General features: G+C 42.2%; 1 protein-coding gene across 1 annotated transcript; it reads right to left on the minus strand.

Annotated features, from left to right (window-relative positions):
- Nucleotides 1–3,164: 3,164 nt before the first annotated feature.
- Nucleotides 3,165–19,657, minus strand: LOC120573399 (HLA class II histocompatibility antigen, DR alpha chain-like). Its single transcript, XM_039823115.1, has 4 exons — nt 19,414–19,657; nt 19,027–19,272; nt 5,880–6,164; nt 3,165–4,493 (listed from the first exon to the last, which is right to left on the minus strand). Exons 1-4 carry the CDS (start codon nt 19,640–19,642, stop codon nt 4,372–4,374), a joined length of 882 nt encoding a protein of 293 aa, XP_039679049.1. The 5' UTR covers nt 19,643–19,657; the 3' UTR covers nt 3,165–4,371.
- Between the last annotated feature and the right edge of the window lie 1,608 nt (nt 19,658–21,265).

A 21,265-nucleotide genomic window follows, 5' to 3' on the forward strand; every position in this document is an offset into this window, starting at 1 on the left:
GGTGGCCGGGAAGTGCAATGCAACATTACAAAGAATGAAACACTTTTACAAAGCTCAAGACAAATTTACATTTTGGAAAACAAATTTACATTTTAGAAAACAAATTAACATTTTGGAAAACAAAATAACATTTTAGAAAACAAATTTACATTTCGGAAAACAAAATTACATTTTAGAAAACAAATTTACATTTTGGAAAACAAATTTACATTTTAGAAAACAAATTTACATTTTGGAAAACAAAATAACATTTTAGAAAACAAATTTACATTTCGGAAAACAAAATTACATTTTAGAAAACAAATTTACATTTTAGAAAACAAATTTACATTTTGGAAAACAAAATAACATTTTAGAAAACAAATTTACATTTCGGAAAACAAAATTACATTTTAGAAAACAAATTTACATTTTAGAAAACAAATTTACATTTTAGGAAACAAATTAACAAGATGCAAAACACTTTTACAAGTCCCGAAACAAATTTACAAATGACAGATTCTTCACGGAAAGGGAATGTACCACATACCGGAAGTGATGAGGTGTTGCTGGTGAGCGCAGTCAATTTGTGTTGTTGAGTATATGGCGTGAATGAAGTTTATGGTGACTTTACGTGTGGTCGGTGTTTTGAGTTTTTAAAGGACGCGGACCTGACAGAAACATTGGAAAAACAGGGAACGTATCGACAGCCGCGGCCGGATCGAAGCTACAGCGGGTGGGGGGGGGGCAGCTGAGTCCGTCTGCAGCTGCAGGACCTGGAGCTCACTGCCCATTCCTGGGAGCCAAAAGACACCACGCAGCTGGAGACCCAGGCCGTATGCTGGGCCCGCTGGAGGGAAGGGAAGCCCGGGAGAATCAGATCCAGGACTGAACGGAGCGGACTGTCACAGCCTGCTGAAGTTTAAATCACAGGTTTCCTAAAGGGAGTCTGGCGGGACTCGGACTGTGGATGACGAAACATGACTTTAAGTCTCGTTAAATGAATAACTACATGCAGAAATAAATGAATCATTAGTGGGGGAGTGAGCCTGGACATTTCAGTCTGTTTAAACTTCACTTTGAAGCAGAACCTCTTAGTTCAGAAGGGTGAAGTTTCCGTTTGTACTCATATCTGTGAACTGATTATAATAAATATTCTTCGTATTAACACCTTAATTAGTCTCTTTGTCTTTTTTTTGTTTTAAAAAACTACAACACGTCGATGAGATTTTGACGATTTATAGTGATTTTATTTCCATTAGACCTTTGCTTACATTGACGCTGATGCATTAAAGACGGCCCATAGACAGTATATAAGGGAGTGCCTCCCGTGTTCCAAGATGGCGGCTCTATTGACGGCTTCGATCCATAACTGCCGTAGTCAAGGCACAATGTATACAACACCTCATCACTTCCGGTATGTGGTACATTCCCTTTCCGTGAAGAATCTGTCATTTGTAAATTTGTTTCAGGACTGGTAAAAGTGTTTTGCATCTTGTTAATTTGTTTTCTAAAATGTAAATTTGTTTTCCAAAATGTAAATTTGTTTTCTAAAATGTAAATTTGTTTTCCAAAATGTAAATTTGTTTTCTTAAATATAAATTTGTATTCCAAAATGTTATTTTGTTTTCCAAAATGTAAATTTGTTTTCCAAAATGTTAATTTGTTTTCCAAAATGTAAATTTGTCTCAAGCTTTGTAAAAGTGTTTCATTCTTTGTAATGTTGCATTGCACTTCCTGGCCACCGTACTATGGAAACGCTCAGACTGACTCCAACAGAGACTTGGATTACTCTGATGATGCTGTTTATCAATGGATCAATCACTTTATCAGAGTATTGATTAGGAATGTTTTTATACCACTTTGACTCCTTGACAGATTTCCTTTCAAAATGTTTGATTTAGGGTCCCAAGGACCAAACAGAACATAAAAAGCAAAAGCAAACATTAAGCAAATAAAATCTTGGCAATTCAGGCAGGGTATGGCATTTCAGACCAGCAAACATAAGGACAAATATAATCTCAGCATTTCAGACCAGCAAACATAAGGGCAAAATAAAGGCAAAATAAAACCTCTTCAATTCAGGCCAGCTATGGCACTTCAGGCCGGTTATGGCAATTCAGGCCAGCAAACATTAAGGCATAATAAAACCTTATCAATTCAGAAAAGATGTTTTTTGGGGGGATATGGCTTCTCTAACCCTTTATACATTATTTTATAACAATGGAGTCTAATGTACAAATAAACCATTGTATATCTGCAACAAAGTCTCTCCTGATTGAAATACATTCTACTTAAATAATATTGTAGCTGTATTTGTGTGTAACAGACAAAAAGTCATGGTACATGAAGGAAACGTGATCAAACCCTGCAGATCAGACATTATAACTGTTTCTAGTTGATGTATTCCACTGTGTCCTTTTAAAAACACACAGACAATTGTTCTTCAGTTTATTAATTTATTGTGTTGAAACCAGAAAAGTTTCTCCTTCTTCATTAGATACATATGATTTTGTGTAACAATAAGAAAGATTTGTGATACAAGATAAAATGATGTGTAGATGCAGAATTATCTGGTATGTAGTATAAACTAGAAAATATCTTCCCAAAAAACATGCAAATCGTTCTCATTGTTTTGAGTGCAACTAATGGTAACAACATTACTGCATTTATAACTGCTGACCAGTATTGGTCAAGTTACTTCCAAAATATAATACATTGATTACTAGTTACTGTCATTAGTTATATTATGATATTACTGTCTCTGAATTGTAATACTTTACAATACTTTTGCATTATGTTTGAGTTACATTCTGAAAAATAGAAGCGGAAGTATGACATAGCAGCTTGTGAATTTCACCACGGGATCAACAAAGTCTCATCTTTATCCACTATAGAACATCATAATTTATTCATATTATTTTGTATTATTTATCTGAAGCTGCAAATTAACTAAAGCTATAAAATAAATAGTTAAGTAATTAAAGAGATATTTCACCGTTAGAAAGATGAATATATCTTTAAATTGGGTCACTTATGTAGTAGAAATGTGATTTTCTTTTTGAAATTGGTGGCTTTTAGGCTGAGAAAAGCCAGAAAATGTGTTTTTGGCCTATGTGGATGAAAGACACCAAATCCCAGAATGCACTTGCTTCGCTGCTTTAGAGTTTGCAGACAGACAGTGAGACGGTCAACTCAAGTATGTTTTATTGTCATTTCAACCATATATACAAAACAACTTTTCACCATTGCTCAAGTAGTGTTACACATTTAAAATATATAAAAACAACACTATATAAAAACGACATACGAAACATTTCACACACATTATAGGCTCCGTAAAGTTCAGCTAACAAAGTTAACACAGTTCACGTTGGGAGTTCCGTTGAAGTTGGATGTAGTCCAGTCTGTTGTCTAATGAGCGGACACTTGCAAGCAGGATGGGGGAGGGAAGCACGGTCATTTGAAAATACTACCGCGTTTCTACTGATACAAAGCTTAATGCTAAAATTGGTGAAGTATCCCTTTAATGTACAATAGCCTACTTGACTGTGAATTGTGGTGCACTAGAAGTAGCCTAATAAGTAGGAGAAAATGAAAATACTGAATTAAAAGCACCTTAATTGAATTGAAGTAGCCTAGGTATTTTCCACCGCTGATGAAATGTAACGATATCACGTGTAGGCTAAACATTAATTCTTGACATGTTGTTATATGTCAGTTGCTCGGGCATATTGCTGTCGGCACTGACAGGACACAGATGTCCCTAGCCTACCATGTCTGGTTCTGACTCTGACCACGGGAACACAGATAGGACCCAGATGTCCCTAACCTACTGTCTCTGGTTCTGACTCTGACCACGGGAACACAGATAGGACCCAGATGTCCCTAACCTACTGTCTCTGGTTCTGACTCTGACCACGGGAACACTGACAGGACCCAGATGTCCCTAACCTACCGTCTCTGACCACGGGAACAGTGACGGGACAGCTCGCTTCAAAGCAGCGTGAAAACCTCCGGAAAATAATGTCCATGTCACAAAAATATCTGTCTCTGCAGTCATTTCAACCACAGAATCCAGCAACGGGAAATAATACTCGCAGACTTTTTGTTCTGTGCCGAAATTTTTCGTGGTGTTGGTGAATCTCAAAAAAACAAACACTACTAAATGTCGGGTTGAATGCGCTGTAACTCGCGTTACTGAGATTGTAACGATTATAATATTACTGAAATTCTATTAGAAATGTGTTATATTACTGCGTAACAGCGAAAAGGAATACAATACTTGTAATTGCATTACTTTTGTACCGCTTTACTTCCAACACTGCTGCTGACTAAAATCCAACACCCTTTATACACAGCACTAATGACATCATCATCAGTCCCGACCAATCAGCTGCACTCGTTTCCTTTGACGAGGAAGAAGGTTCCAGCAGCCACACCAAGCAGACCGACAGTCAGACCCAGTCCACAGAAAACTGCAGGTCCAATACCGGGCTGAGTCTTCTCCACATCTGGAGACAGAAACACAGAAACATTAAGCTCCACATCTGGAGACAGAAACATTAAGCTCCACATCTGGAGACAGAAAGACAGAAACATTAAGCTCTACATCTGGAGACAGAAATATTAAGCTCCACATCTGGAGACAGAACCATTAAGCTCCACATCTGGAGACAGAAAGACAGAAACATTAAGCTCTACATCTGGAGACAGAAACATTAAGCTCCACATCTGGAGACAGAAAGACAGAAACATTAAGCTCCACATCTGGAGACAGAAACATTAAGCTCCACATCTGGAGACAGAAACAGAAACATTTAGCTCCACATCTGGAGACAGAAACATTAAGCTCCACATCTGGAGACAGAAACACAGAAACATTAAGATTTACATCTGGAGACAGAAACACAGAAACATTAAGCTCCACATCTGGAGACAGAAACATTAAGCTCCACATCTGGAGACAGAAACACAGAAACATTAAGATCTACATCTGGAGACAGAAACATTAAGCTCCACATCTGGAGGCAGAAAACACAGAAACATTAAGCTCCACATGTGGAGACAGAAACATTAAGATCCACATCTGGAGACAGAAACGCAGAAACATTAAGCTAAACATCTGGAGACAGAAACACAGAAACATTAAGATCCACATCTGGAGACAGAAACACAGAAACATTAAGATCCACATCTGGAGACAGAAACACAGAAACATTAAGCTCTACATCTGGAGACAGAAACATTAAGATCCACATCTGGAGACAGAAACATTAAGATCCACATCTGGAGACAGAAACACAGAAACATTAAGCTCCACATTTTCTGACCCCAGATTCTGGTCAGTGGTTGGTTAATGAGCTGTTTGTATCTAGTGTGAGTGTAAATAAAGTTGTCTGACCCCAGATTCTGGTCAGTGATTGGTTAATGAGCTGATTGTATTTAGTGTGAGTGTAAATAAAGTTGTCTGACCCCAGATTCTGGTCAGTGGTTGGTTATTGAGCTGATTGTATTTAGTGTGAGTGTAAATAAAGTTGTCTGACCCCAGATTCTGGTCAGTGGTTGGTTAATGAGCTGACTGTATTTAGTGTGAGTGTAAATAAAGTTGTCTGACCCCAGATTCTGGTCAGTGGTTGGTTAATGAGCTGATTGTATTTAGTGTGAGTGTAAATAAAGTTGTCTGACCCAGATTCTGGTCAGTGGTTGGTTAATGAGCTGATTGTATTTAGTGTGAGTGTAAATAAAGTTGTCTGACCCCAGATTCTGGTCAGTGGTTGGTTAATGAGCTGACTGTATTTAGTGTGAGTGTAAATAAAGTTGTCTGACCCCAGATTCTGGTCAGTGGTTGGTTAATGAGCTGATTGTATTTAGTGTGAGTGTAAATAAAGTTGTCTGACCCCAGATTCTGGTCAGTGGTTGGTCCAGGGCCAGATGGTTGACTGTACAGCTGTAGATGTCTCCCAGCTGTGGGATGAACTCCAGTCTGGAGAACTGGTTGAAGGAACCATCTTTGTTGGGGTAGGGAACGTTGGTGCTGCTTCCTTCGGTGACGTTCTCTCCGTTCTTTGTCCAGGAGAAGATGACAGGAGCAGGATAGAAACCAGTCACATAACAGATGAGGGTGTTCTTCTCTCGGAGCTCCACGGCTTCTTTGGTGTACACCATCAGAATGGAAGGAGCATCTGAACACAGAGACAAAGACAGGTCATATTAATATCTATAGTTTTATAATAAAGTTTATTTCTAGAGCACATTTAAACACAGCTTAATCTGACCAAAGTGCTGTACAAAGAAGCACTGAGATGATGTATGAAATAACATTGAAATATAAAATAAAAGTAGAAAGAAAACATAAACAAGCATCCCAACCACAAACAGCAGCCTACAAATACAGCATTATAGACATGATAATAGATGGAAAGATGAAAGTGTTATGAAGGCCAGTGAGTAAAATGTGTCTTTAGTCTCGATTTAAAAACAGAAATGGAGGGAGCACATCTGATATCTAAAGGCAGCTGGTTCTACAGTAGTGGAGCAGCAGCTAATATATGATATATAAATACAGCTGTTCTACAGTAGTGGAGCAGCAACTGATATCTGATATATAAATACAGCTGTTCTACAGTAGTGGAGCAGCAGCTAATATATGATATCTAAAGGCAGTTGGTTCTACAGTAGTGGAGCAGCAGCTAATATATGATATATAAATACAGCTGTTCTACAGTAGTGGAGCAGCAGCTAATATATGATATATAAATACAGCTGTTCTACAGTAGTGGAGCAGCAACTGATATCTGATATAGAAATACAGCTGTTCTACAGTAGTGGAGCAGCAGCTAATATATGATATCTAAAGGCAGTTGGTTCTACAGTAGTGGAGTAGCAGCTAATATATGATATATAAATACAGCTGTTCTACAGTAGTGGAGCAGCAGCTAATATATGATATATAAATACAGCTGTTCTACAGTAGTGGAGCAGCAGCTAATATATGATATCTAAAGGCAGTTGGTTCTACAGTAGTGGAGTAGCAGCTAATATATGATACATACAATTCTCCTCCAACCGACGTGAGAGGACGCTGGCGCTGGTTATTCGCCGCTTCTCCGTCTGCTATTCATCTGCTATTCGTCTGCTATTCTCTTGTGTTTGTGTTCGCTGTACCCCCTACCTCTGGACAGCCTCTGTACCTCTGGACAGCCTCTGTACCTCTGGACAGTCTCTCTGCTGGTTCCCGAAGCCGCCTGGGGCTCCTTGACCGGACTCTTGCCTCGTCGGTTAGCCGCTAGCTAGCTGCCCCCGTTCACCAAACGTGGCGGCAAATCCTAGCTGCTTGGGCGCAACCCGATTGCTGACCTCCCTCCTCATAGGCAACCTCCACCAGATGCGAGCCGCGCCCAAGACTAGACATTCCTCTCCTTCGGTCATGCTGTGGATCATTTTGGCAATCACCTCATTCATCCATCTCCACCTCCACCTCTGTGCTCCTAGCCCAGGGCTAACCACTATCACGGAGCTCTCCGTCCCTCCGCCGGCATCATGATCAAATATTCAACTCTGCAACTGGTCCAATTCGTCAACTACTCCAATCCATCCTGCATCCCAGTCATCGAACAGCGGACTTCCCCGACGCGGTTACATCCACAGAAGCTCCCGCCAAAGTTTGTTTTCTTCCACCACGGACAATCCATTCCATCCATCTGGTCACCTGCTCTGTTGCACCTGTCCCACGTCATCTGAATGCTTCACCCACTGGTTCACATAGGGCTGAACGCATCATCAGGCCACACAGAAAACCCGGACCGGACTACAGTGCTTTCCCCACTTCACATACACTCAATCATACTCTCCAATCATTTGCTAATCGGCTCACTGTCCCCTCAACTGCAATACCCCCACACCCCAACAACCACACGCACTGCTAACAACGGACAACCTCAGATCTCTCCAGCCTGCCCCCATCCCACCACCCTCTCACCATGCCAACTTTGCCCTCCTCAACACCCGATCGCTCCAACAATAAAGCCCCTGTCCTCCATGAACTAATCCGGACAACACTCTTGACTTCCTTCTGCTCACCGAAACCTGGCAACAACCCAACGACTTCTTCCCAATCAACAAGCATCCCCCCTGGCTACAACTACATCTGCAAACCCCGCCCCTCCCACGCAGAGGTGGCCTCGCCCTCATTTTCAATCAGAACTTCCGGATCACAGAACTCACCCTCCCCTCAGTATCATCGTTTGAATATCCGCCTTCAAAACTCTTTCCTCCATGACAGTCATCCTCATTTACCGCCCCACCTAAACCCAATCCCTCCTTCCTCTCTGATTTTACTGAACTCCTCACACTAGCCTCATCTCTCTCTCCACGTCTGCTGCTACTCGGTGACTTAAACATCCACATGGACTCCCCCACACGCAAGCTCTCATCAGAATTCAAAATTTTACTGGATAACTTTTTTTTTACCCAACATGTCACATTCCCCACCCGAAAAAGGTCACATCCTCGACCTGGTCTGCTCCACCAACCAACCAGTGCTCGGACTCCATCCATGCCTCTTTCCCCTCTCTGATCACAAACTGATACGGTTCACCATCCCTTCTCCAACCCCGCCACGCCCGGCCTCAGAAGAAATCACCTTCCGCAACCTCAAATCTATCAATCCCCACCATCTCTCTGACCTGCTCCCCACTCTCCACCCGACTCAAACCTCACCTCACCCGATGACCTCACAGACCACCTCAACTCCACCTTGTCTACCTCCCTCAACACCCTGGCCCCCTCAAAACAAAACTCGTCACTTTTAACACCTCTTCACCCTGGTACACACCTGCACTCCGCAAAAATGAAACAAACTGGCCGTCAACTTGAACGGCGTCGACAAAGAAATCATCCCTCACAGTCCATCATGAAGCCTATAAATCCCATCTCATCGCCTACAAAGATGCCCTCATTGCTGCCAAATCTGCCTACCTCTCCACCATCCTCACCGACCCCTGCCAAAACCCCAGAACCCTCTTCTCCACATTGAACAACCTCATCAAGCCTCGGACCAACAGCCTCCTTACCTCTACTCCGGATCTCTGCAACTCATTCCTCCACTTTTTCACTGACAAAATCAATCTCATTTACAAATCCCTATCCCCTGTATCTGACCTTTCAGGATCTACTCCAGCACCTACCTTGGACCCTCCTCTCTCCATCCCTCCAGACCCTCGACCCCTCCTCCACACTTCCTCCTCTCCCAGTTTAAATCCCAGTCACCCGTCCGAAAATCTCCAAACTCATCAGCTCTTCCAAACCCACTACCTGCTCCCTTGACCCCCTCTATCTTCTGAAGTTCCCCCCGTTCTCGCCCTTCCTCCCCTTCCTTTGACTCCACTCCGCCGCCCCTGGTTCCTCTAAACTCGAACTGCCCGCTGTCACCCTAATCCTTCAAAAACTGGTCTGGATTCCTCTCTCAATCACAACTACCGCCCAATATCCAACCTCCCCTTTCTGTCTAAAACCCTGGAAACGCGCATAGCCTCCACAACTACAAACCCATCTTCTTGCCAATAACCTATTCGAACCTCTCCAATCTGGTTTTCGCCTACACAGCACAGAAACCGGCTCTCCTCAAAGTCCTCAAACGAACTCCTCACCTTTGCTGACCCCGGTTCCCTCAACATCCTCATCCTCCTCGACCTGAGTGCAGCCTTCGATACTGTGAGCCATAACATCCTGCTCACCAGACTCAAAGACCTCGGGTGCCGTAAACGGTACGCAGCTCGGCTCCACTCCTACCTTTCCAACAGATCCCATTTCATCTCTCTCCACAACCACACCTCTGCCACAGCCACAGTCACTCAAGGTGTTCCCCAAGGCTCCGGTCCTTGGCCCCTCCTCTTCATCATCTACATCCTCCCTCTTGGTCAGATACTCCGCCACTTCAACCTGGACTTCCACTGCTATGCTGACGCCCACACCCAGATCTACCTCAGCACCAAATCCCCCACAATCCTCCCCTCCCACATCAACTCCTGTCTGTCAGCTATTAAAACCTGGATGCAACACAACTTCCTCAAACTCAACCCAGCGACAAAACAGAATTCCCTTCTGATCGGCTCCAAATCCACACTCAGCAAAACCAATAACCCACTCTACCTCACCACGCCGGCACCATTGTCTCCCCATCTCCCCAGCGGCCCACCTATGCTATGGCGTTATCTTTGATTCCACCCTCTCCCTTGAGCCTCACATCCGTCAAGTGCTTAAAACCTCCTTCTTTCACCTCCGCAACATCGCCAAAATCAGACCCTCTCTCACACCCCCGCGCTGCTGAAAGACCTCAACCACCCTTCATCTCCTCCCGACTGGACTACTGCAACTCACTTCTCCCCTCGGCATCAGCTCTACCAACATCAACCGACTCCAACTGGTCCAGAACTCAGCCGCCCGCCTCATTACCTGCTCCAAAATCCTGGCACCACATCACTCCAGTCCTAAAACAACTCCACTGGCTTCCCATTTCCCACCGGATCACCTACAAACATCCCGGTCCACACTATAAAGCCCTCCACCATCTGGCCCCCTCATACCTCACTGACCTCCTCTCCCCTTACCAACCCTCACGGTCCCTCAGATCCACCTCAGCCGGTCTCCTCTCCATCCAAAAGTCCAACCTGCGCTGTTTTGGGGACAGAGCCTTCTCCAGAGCAGCTCCCAGGCTCTGGAACTCCCTCCCCCAAGAGATCCGCACCTCGGAGTCCCTCACCATCTTCCAGTCCCGCCTCAAGACCCATCTCTTCACCTCAGCCTACCCATAGTCCACCTGCCCCCTCCCTTTTCATCTGTATCTTGTTTTGTTCTACTTGTTTTGTTTGCTCGTTTTGTTTTGTTATGTTTTTATAATCTACCCTGCCCTGTAAAGCGACTTTGAGTCCATGAAAAGCGCTATATAAATTCAATTTATTATTATTATTATTATTATTATATAAATACAGCTGTTCTACAGTAGTGGAGCAGCAGCTAATATATGATATATAAATACAGCTGTTCTACAGTAGTGGAGCAGCAACTGATATCTGATATAGAAATACAGCTGTTCTACAGTAGTGGAGCAGCAGCTAATATATGATATCTAAAGGCAGTTGGTTCTACAGTAGTGGAGTAGCAGCTAATATATGATATATAAATACAGCTGTTCTACAGTAGTGGAGCAGCAGCTAATATATGATATATAAATACAGCTGTTCTACAGTAGTGGAGCAGCAACTGATATCTGATATAGAAAGACACAACCCAGTCTCACGGCATTTCGTGTAAATATCAACGTATTCTTAATCTATTGATACGTGTTCACGGAGACGTTTTTCTCGTTTTTTACATGTAAATGTCACGTTATTTTCTCGGGGAAAGGACGCCGAGAGGTGGCCGAAAAGGACGCTCCATAAGCCGGGAGGCACCCCGTGAGGCGGCCCGCTGGGGAGGCGCCACAAAAACGGGATGGCGGAGGTTGGGTTTAGGAAAAACCTTACGGGGAAAGGGCGCCTTAAATGCCGGGAGATGCGCTGCGGGACAAAACGCCAAACAAAGCACCAAACGCGGGACGAGATCCCCACTCGCCCGGGCGAAAGTCCTGTGTTGTTTGACCCAACAACCTCCCTATGAGGATTTTCGGCTTTTTATATTACTCCCTACCATTTTGTGCTGTGGCCACAAAATATGCTTCCCATTGAAATACATTACTTCACATTTTCGTGTTGTCCGCCACGTAAAAACCAACAAAAACGTCTCCGTGAACACGTATCAATAGATTACAATAACGTCACATTTACACAAGCTGCCATGAGACCGGGCTGAAAGACAGCTGGTTCTACAGTAGTGGAGCAGCAGCTAATATCTGATATAGAAAGACAGCTGGTTCCACAGTAGTGGAGTATCAACTGATATCTGATATAGAAAGGCAGCTGGTTCCACAGTAGTGGTATAAGACTCCAGTCTTCATCTGGAGTCTGAAGTGAACAGGTAGGGGGAACGGAGTCTAGCACTGGGGGGTGCTCACATGTTTTAGGGGAGGGGGGTGTGCTCACATGTTTTAGTACCAGTTAACATCCTTAAAGCTACACTATGGACCATCTGTAGGAGAACTAATGAAGACTGGGGAAGACCTAAATAAAGGGAGTTAGAATAGTCCAGTCCGGATGTTATGAAGGAATTAATTACTTTTTCATATCATGAAATCACAGAACTGGCTGGAGTTTGGAACTAGTTCTTTACTGATACAACTATTTTAACAGAGCTGATTCATGAATGTCATCATCCTGAAGCTGGGAAAGTTATAATAATCAGTGTAAGTCAGATCGTGTCTGTTTTATTTATATATATATATATATTATTAGGGCCCGAGCACGAAAGTGCAAGGCCCCAACGGTGCCTTGCACTGAAAGTGCGAAGGAACCTATTGTTTTTTTTGTCAGATTATTATTATTTTTCCGAGTCCTTTGTTGCATTTTTGAGAGGGTTAGTATGCACGAAAACTCACAGAAATGTGCACACATGTCACAACTGGTGAAAATTGCAAAGTATTGTAGTAATTGGGCTTGGGCGTTGCCAGGGGGCTCCAAAGCGCCCCCTAACGTGCGCATTAATTGTGACAAAAGTAATAAGATAATATACCAACTTTTGAGGGAACATAGGTCTCATTTTGAACTCCATCGTGCTATTTTTAGAAAACATTGCAAAATTCTAAAATTTCTGAAATATTGGTTTTCGTGAAAAAGATCTTCATTTTATGAACACATGTTTGAGGACTTTAGGATGCACGAAAACTCTCAAACTTTTGCAGCCATTTGCAGAATATTAAAATCTTTCATCTGAATACAAATTTAGGCTTGGGAGTGGTACAGTTGCTCTGTAGCGCCCCCTAATTGGATTTAGCACTTGTGCACAATTTTGACGGCCTCAATATATACGAAAACTCACAAAAATTGGCGCCCACATAAACACCTGGGAGCTTTGCAAGACTCTACAGCGATATGGGCCATACCTCTAAGCGGGCTCCATAGCGCCACCTAAGGCATAGAAGGCCTTAACATGGACATAGTTGCTCCGATCATCACCAGATTTAATACACATATTGCTCTAATAATTGCGGACATATTTCCCATTTACCTTCCTTAGCTCTGCCCAACCGGAAGGCTGCCATTTTTAATTATGCATTTTTCAGGTGTTTTACATTCTTTCAAACTTGTCCTAGGCCGTGATTTCAATCTTCTTGAGTCTTTGCAGGTAGTATCTGTTGACCCTCATGACGAAAGGTTATTCAGAGAATTTTGATAGTTGAGAAAATGCACAAGATATAGGAACTTCCTGTCTAAACAGGAAGTTGCTTTATCGTGGCAACAATTTTTCGGATTTCCCCGAAACTTGACATGGTTGTTCCTCATGTCCGGTTTAGCATCTGTGCCAAAGTTGGCGGCAATCGGCCATTACATGGCACTGTTATAATTTTTTCTTTATTAATCAGCAAAATATTTTTATATCGGAAGCCTACTTTGTCTAACTACTCCTGGGACGGTAGTCTGATTGGCACGAAAACTTGCAAGTAGACACGGAGGACCTTCATGAAAAAAACTTATCAAAAGAATATTGATAGCTAACACAGTGCACAAGTTAAGGAGGACCAACTTCCTGTAGGTGGGTGTGGAAACAGAAACTGTTGTATCTTGTCAACGGCTATTCCAATGGGCACAAAACTTAGTGCAGTTGTTCCTCATGTGGTACTGAGGAGGCTGTGTGCCAAATATGGTGATAATCGGCCTTTAGATGGCGCTGTTGTCATTTTTTAAATTAATTTAGCAAATTTGCTTTATGTGAAACCTACTTTTTTAACTCCTCCTAGAGCGTGAGTCCCATCTGCACAAAAATGTACACATAGACTCGGTGGACCAACGTGACAAAAATTTATCAAAAGATTTTTGACAGCTAACACAAGGCACAAGTTACAGAGCACCAACTTCCTGTAGGGGGCTGTCTAAACAGGAAGTTGCGTATCTTACCAAGATTTATTCCGATTGACACTAAACATGACCCAGATGTTCCGCATAGGGGCATGATCATCCATGCCAAAGTTATAGTGAATCGGCCATTAGATGGCACTGTTAGAAGTTTTTTGTATTTAGCCACATCACGATATATGGGAAACCTAATTTGTCTAACTCCTCCTGGGCCGTGAGTCCAATCTGCACGAAAACTTGGATATGGACTCGGTGGACTATCGTGACTAAAAGTTATCAAAATAATTGTGATAGCTAACACATTGCGCAAGTTACAGAGGACCAGCTTCCTGTAGGGGGCTGTCGAAACAGGAAGTTGCATACCTTACCAAGATTTATTCCGATTGACACCAAATATGACACAGTTTTTCCAAATAGGGGCATGAGCATCCATGCCAAATTCAGAGTGAATCGGCCATTAGATGGCGCTGTGAGAATTTCTTTTATTAATTATTCACATTGCGATATATGGGAAACATACTTGGTCTAACTCCTCCTGGGCCGTGAGTCCAATCTGCAAGAAAACTTGGATATAGACTCGGTGGAACCTCGTGACTAAAATTTATCAAAATAATTTTGATAGCTTAAACAATGCGCAAGTTATGGAGGAACAACTTCCTGTAGGTGGCTGTTGAAACAGGAACGGTTGTATCTTGGCAAAAGTTATTCCAATTTACATGAAACTTAGAATGTGTGGTCTACATGTGATGTTGCGTTTGCCAGTACAACCCGGGGCAAGAAGCGAGGGCCCGTCATCGCTGCTTGCAGCTTTAATTAGGGCCCGAGCAACGGTGCGCTAACGGTCGGCGGCCTTGCACTGAAAGTGCGAAGGAACCTATTGTTTTTCGTCAGATTATTATTTTTCTGAGTCCTTTTCGCATTTTTGAGGGCGTTAGCATGCACGAAAACTCACAAAAATTTGCACACCTGTCACAACTGGTGAAAATTGCAAAGCTCTGTAGTGCTTGGCCTCGGGTGTTGCCAGGGAGCTCCATAGCACCCCCTAACGTGCGCCTTAATTCCGAAAAAAGTAAGAAGTTAATATACCAACTTTTGAGGGAACATAGGTCTCATCTTGAACTCCATGGAGCTATTTTTAGAAAAAATTACAAAATTCAAAAATTTCCAAACTCTTGGTTTTCGTGCAATAATCTTCATTTTACCAACACTTGTTTGAGGACTTTAGCATGCACGAAAACTCTTAAAATGTTGCAGCTATGTGCAGAATATTAAACTCTTTCATCTGAATACAAATTTAGGCTCTAGAGTGGTATGGTTGCTCTATAGCGCCCCCTAATTGGTTTTAGCCCTTGGGAACATTTTTGACGGCTTCAATATACACGAAAACTCACAAAAATTGGTGCCCACATAAACACCTCGGGGCTTTGCGAGACTTTACAGTGATTTGGCTCATACCTGTAAGCGGGCTCCATAGCGCCCCCTAATGCGTGGAAGGCCTTAACTTGGACATAGTTGCTCCAATCTTCACCAGATTTAATACACATATTGCACTTATCACTGCAGACATATTTCTCATTTACATACTTTAGCTCTGCCCAACCGGAAGGCGGCCATTTTTAATTATGCATTTTTCAGGTGTTTTACATTCTTTCGAACTTGTCCTAGGCCGTGTTTTCAATCTTCTTGAATCTTTGCAGGTAGTATCTGTTGACCGTTATGACGAAAGGTTATCCAGAGAATTTTGATAGTTGAAAAAATGCGCATGTTATAGCAACTTCCTGTCTAAACAGGAAGTTGCATTATCTTGGCAACAATTATTCCGATTGGCCCAAAACTTGACAAGGTCGTTTCTCATGGCAGAATTTGCATCTCTGCCAAACGGCAATCGGCCATTAGATGGCGCTGTTTTCATTTTGTTTAATTAATCCGCAAAATATTGATATATGGGAAACCTACTCTGTCTAACTACTCCTGAGGCGCGAGTCCGATCGGCACAAAAACTTGCATACAGACTCGGAGGACCCTCCTGACAAAGAGTTATCAAAAGAATTGTGATAGCTAAAACAATGCGCAAGTTATGGAGAACCTACTTCCTGTAGGTGGGTGTGGAAAAAAGAATGGCTGTATCTTGCCAACGGCTATTCCGATGGACACAAAACTTAAAACTGTTGTTCCTCATGTGCCAATGAGGCTGTCTGCCAAATATGGCGTCAATTTTCCTTTAGATGGCGCGGTTTTAATTTCTGTAATTAATTAGCAAATTCGCTTTGAGCAAAACCTCCTTTTTTAACTCCTCCAAGATCGTGAGTCTCATCTGCACAAAAATGTGCATGTAGACTCGGTGGACCCTCATGACAAAAACATATCAAAAGAATTTTGATAGCTAACACAATGCGCAAGTTACAGAGGACCAACTTCCTGTAAGGGGCTGTCGAAACAGGAAGTTAAGTATCTTACCAAGAATTATTCCGATTGCTACCAAGCATGACAAAGTTGTTCCGCATAGGGGCTTGACCATCCATGCCAAATTTAGAGTGAATCAGCCATTAGATGGCGCTGTTAGAATTTCTTTTATTAATTATTCACATTGTGATATATGGGAAACCTACTTTGTCTAACTCCTCCTGGGCCGTGAGTCCAATCTGCACGAAAAGTTGGATATACACTCGATGGACCCTCCAAACTAAAAGTTATCAAAAGAATTTTGATAGCTACAACAATGTGAAAGTTATGGAGGAACAACTTCCTGTAGGTGGGTGTCGAGACATGAACGGTTCTATCTTAGCAAAAGTTGGAGGAGTTGCAGCGTCCACCTAACCCAGCCCACCTGCTTCTCCTCATAGTCATCAGTTTTATATACTGTATAATTAATAATATAGCGAGAGTAGAGGGAGGCAGGCCAGTATAGCCCGATCCAGTTGGGGAGAGTTCTAGCCCGACCAGGCACCTCTCTTTAACCTGCCTCTCTTAGTTATGCTATTATAATTCTAGACTGCAGGGGAGGCCTTTTCCTTCCTATGACACACTGAGCTGCTCTCTCATCTCTACTTGTTACTTTTGTATGCATCCTGTCCCAGAAATGCCTTTTGCTAACCTAGCTCTGGGAAGTTTACTCCCCGGAGTCCTTATGTTTCTTCTTCTCTGCAATTCCCGGCCGCATCCTGCTGCATCCTGCTGTGTCCTGCTGCATCCGCCGCATCCACCCATGCTCTGCAGCGCCACGTTACATCCCGCAATGCCCTGCTGTGATGTTCCTATGCACAGAGTAGTCAGGATCCGGTATAGGAGACTGCACTACTCAGTATGACACGATGTGCCCTGCCATGACATGAACTTCCATGATGACCTTTGAAGTCACTGTTCCATTATCCTAATGTGACTATTATTTGCCACTGTTCATCACCCCCCTAACCGGCCCATCAGACACCGCCTACCAAGAGTCTGGGTCTGCCGAGGTTTCTTCCTAAAAGGGAGTTTTTCCTTGCCACTGTCGCAATAGCCACTGCTAATGCTCGCTCTTGAGGGAATTACTGTAATTGTTGGGGTTTTTGGAATTTATAGAGTGTGGTCTAGACCTACTCTATCTGTAAAGTGTCTCGAGATAACTCTGTTATGATTTGATACTATAAATAAAATTGAATTGAATTGAATTGAATGATGGACGGCAAATGACCGGCTAAACAGTGTAGTAGACGAGCGTAAAGTTTCACAGTTTTAATCAGTTTGAAATACATAACACTAAATAAACTGTAATTATGACTTAATGGCTTATTCTATTGAACAACAATATGTCGTGCCATATCGGTCGAGGTAGGGCATCTGGGAGGTGCTCACAAAGAGCAGTATTTGGAGAAGTTGGAGATAGCAGGATTGGATACTGACCCTTACCTCCTGTCTCCCTCCGTTTTTACGGACCTCATTAAATCACAGAGTCTGCCCAACTTCAGTCCACACGATCTGTACCACTATGTGGTAAACGGGGTATCCCCATATACTGGTGCTGATCTCAAAGCTTTTAAAAATCTGGATGCTTACCAGTTTTTTGTAGCTTGCTGGGTTACAGGTACGCGATGCTACGCTAATGGCGGGGGGAGGTGCCTCTAAATGGCAAAGATAAGACATCAATCTAGGGTTTATTTTTTATTAACATCTATTCTTTACTTAAGTAAAGATTTATATAACACGTAGCCCATGTTTTTAGAGGACATGGTCGGTTGCGATGGGCAGCAGCTAGCAGTCCAAAGCTAGCTTCAGCTAGCTCATTAGCTAGCCAGGGTAGGATCTCCGCAGAACCGCATTTAACTTGTTTTTTGTCCTTTTTGAAGCTAGTGCCATGTCATCTTTAATTCAACCAATATTTTTTTGTATGTGTGTTAAGTTAAATGATCAAAGGAACAGCTTTCTTTTTTGGATATGTAGCTAGGTCAGTGAATAACCAATGTTAGTTATGTGGGTCATCATAGGGTTGGATATGTTAGTAGCAACAGCTGGATAGCACGGCAGCTAGTTAGCTAGCTGGTTGAGGATAATTTTATTTATCATTCATTTAAAACAGAAAGGCAATACATACACATGCTTGTGTTGGTGAGGATTACTCTGCAGATTGTGAATGTGAGAACACAAATGAAAACATAAACGTTTAGCTTGCCGTCCGTCTAAAGCATGTCCGCCATCCGTCATGGCGTTCATAGTTCGCATGAGTGGAGCGTGATGTCACATGCAAAGGCTCTATATGGTTACATTTTACAGTATTGGAGACGATTGTTATATTTATTACAGAAAGTCAGACATTTATAGCTATTCTGACTTATAGTTTAAACACAGACACACACACTCACACACACACACAATACATCAAACACATTAGTTGGTTAAATACATTTTAAAATTATTTTATAAGACTGCTGTTATATAGTTGCATTTCACAATATTGTGTTATATTCATTACAGAAAGTCAGACATTTATAGTTATTTTTACTTATAGTTTAAATAACTGAAGACAAATCAAGGAGAGTAAAGTATGAGATGTGTTGGTCCTTACCGTTCTCCAGTGGGTTCTTGAGGCCTGTAAGTGCTATTTCCAGGTTCTGTCTGCAGATCTGTTGATTAGACACAGCTTTTTCATAAGTTCCTCCTGGGTAGCTAATATGATTTATGAAACTGGGCTGAGTGTCGACTCCTCTCTTGTTGATGAAGTCTGCGTACCACTTCTCTTCACCATCCAGGCCATACAAATACTCTCCATCAGACTCTGAACAGCCATTGATACGAATGTCCAGATGTTCCTCTGGAGAGAAAACAGACAGAAGGTTGAGCTGCTGAAACACTGACTGTTGTTCTGACTGACTGTTGTTCTGACTGACTGTCAGTAAACTAACATCCTGTTTACTGTTTACACCATCAGAGATTAAATCAGACTGAAACTTACCATCAGCTGAGACACAGAGGAGACCGGCGAGAACGAGGACCACCATCATCTTCATCATCTTCATCATCTTCATCTCTCTGTAGACCTGAACCTGTCTGAGTCTCTCTGTAGACCTGAACCTAGTCTTACACTCTGAGCAGCCAATCAGAGAGCAGAGATGACATGATGTCATCAGTGTCCAGGTAGAGCCAGGCTGCTGCTGCTCACATGAACTGTAATACTCAGACATGATGACACATCAGAGAGCAATACTGTGTTTATAAAGTCTTTTCAATGGTTACATTTTAAACATTTGTTATGGTATTTAGTTTTTTAAAATTCAGATGTTGATGTTGAGCTAAAAAGCATCCTACAGTTTGACTAGATGATGTTTTATATAAAGTAATATACAAGGTGCTGTTCAGTTGTAGAAAGTCCTTTAATAATAATCAGATGTTCTTTAGTTAGTTGTACATGGAGAACATAATGCTGAACAACGGTTTAACCAGACTGAGAACTGAAAGGCAGAAAGAGACAAAGATCTCTCTGATCAACAGCTGAATAACAAGAGAAGAAATCAGCTGTCATTGGTCAAAGAAACTGGAAGATTAACATCACACGATAACTTCCTGTTGTTACAGTCACACAACACAGACATGATAACACACTGGTATCAGGTCTGTAGTCAGTGTTTGTCTATTTGTTATTTTTAATCTTGATTAATCAAAGATGAGAAATGACTTCTCCTTCAGCTCTGTGGATCAACTGTCCACCTGTAATATCCTTATAAATAATGTTCTAATATTAACAGTTTGAACTTTAATCTTGGAGCTCAAAGTGTCATGATTACATATTTACACTCTCATCTCCAACTCTTCACTTCATGGTCTGATAACAAGTTAGTGAACTAATCATCAGGGCAACACAAAATCTGATGCAGAATTTAAAAATATTACTCAGAATGTTAACATGACCCCAAACAGAAAAACAGTCCACTAAATTCTGCAGATGTTCTCTCTGGATCACTGCTGAATACTGTTAAAAACAACATCAACAAATGTCTGCAGATTCTGTTTGATCACTAGTCATGTTTCTAATTGTCAAGCAAATGTTAAGCAAACTTTTTAAATGTCAAAAAAAAGAAAGAAATGAACATGTGAATTAGAACCGTTTCCATCTACTGGTTTCGAGCGAATAAACTAGACTATTCAAAGCGCAGTTTGGTCACAAGTTGATGTTATGTTTGGTTGTAGATTGCAAACAGTCTTGCTAAATCAAATAGTTTAGTTCTCTTCTAAATGGAGAGAGGAGCATTGGACAAGTTGGCCACCTGTGCAGAATCCAGGGTTGTAACAGAGACATTTGGCGTCAGCAAGACAACCATTCACCGCTGTGTATACGCGGTGTGCAGGGCCATGCCATTCAACAACCATTGATCGCTGTGTAAACGCGGTGTGCAGGGCCATGCCATTCAACAACCGTCCAATCCAGCTGAAACATGAGTCCTAACAGTTTCCAGGACAAGGGGAAGACAAAGACTAAACACACAGGATAACGAGGTAACAAAGGCAGGTGACACGAGGGCTGGGAAATAGGTGAGAAACAGCAGGCAATCACAAGGGCAGGACAACACAGGAACTAAAACTAGACAAGACAGCACAGAAAACCAGACTATCAAAATAAAACAGGAAACAGAACATAATACAAACCAAGACCATGAATACACAATCACAAGGAGACAAGACACAGAACCCAAAATACCAGATACAAATTAGAACAGAAAACAAAGCAAAATACCGAAACCATAACAGTATTTCATTTCTTTCCTTTGAGCAATGCCGAGTGGGAAAATAATGGGCTACCGATATCTCTG

Source organism: Perca fluviatilis, chromosome 14 (genome assembly GCF_010015445.1).
Source record: "Perca fluviatilis chromosome 14, GENO_Pfluv_1.0, whole genome shotgun sequence".
Taxonomy (NCBI): domain Eukaryota; kingdom Metazoa; phylum Chordata; class Actinopteri; order Perciformes; family Percidae; genus Perca; species Perca fluviatilis.

Excerpts from the sequence above, each read along its gene's own strand:
- LOC120573399 (XM_039823115.1), bottom strand. The coding sequence starts at position 19,642 with ATGTCTGAGTATTACAGTTCATGTGAGCAGCAGCAGCCTGGCTCTACC. Across the intron at positions 6,165-19,026 it reads CAAGAACCCACTGGAGAACG|ATGCTCCTTCCATTCTGATG; the intron begins GTAAGGACCAAC and ends CTCTGTGTTCAG. Across the intron at positions 4,494-5,879 it reads ACCACTGACCAGAATCTGGG|ATGTGGAGAAGACTCAGCCC; the intron begins GTCAGACAACTT and ends TTCTGTCTCCAG.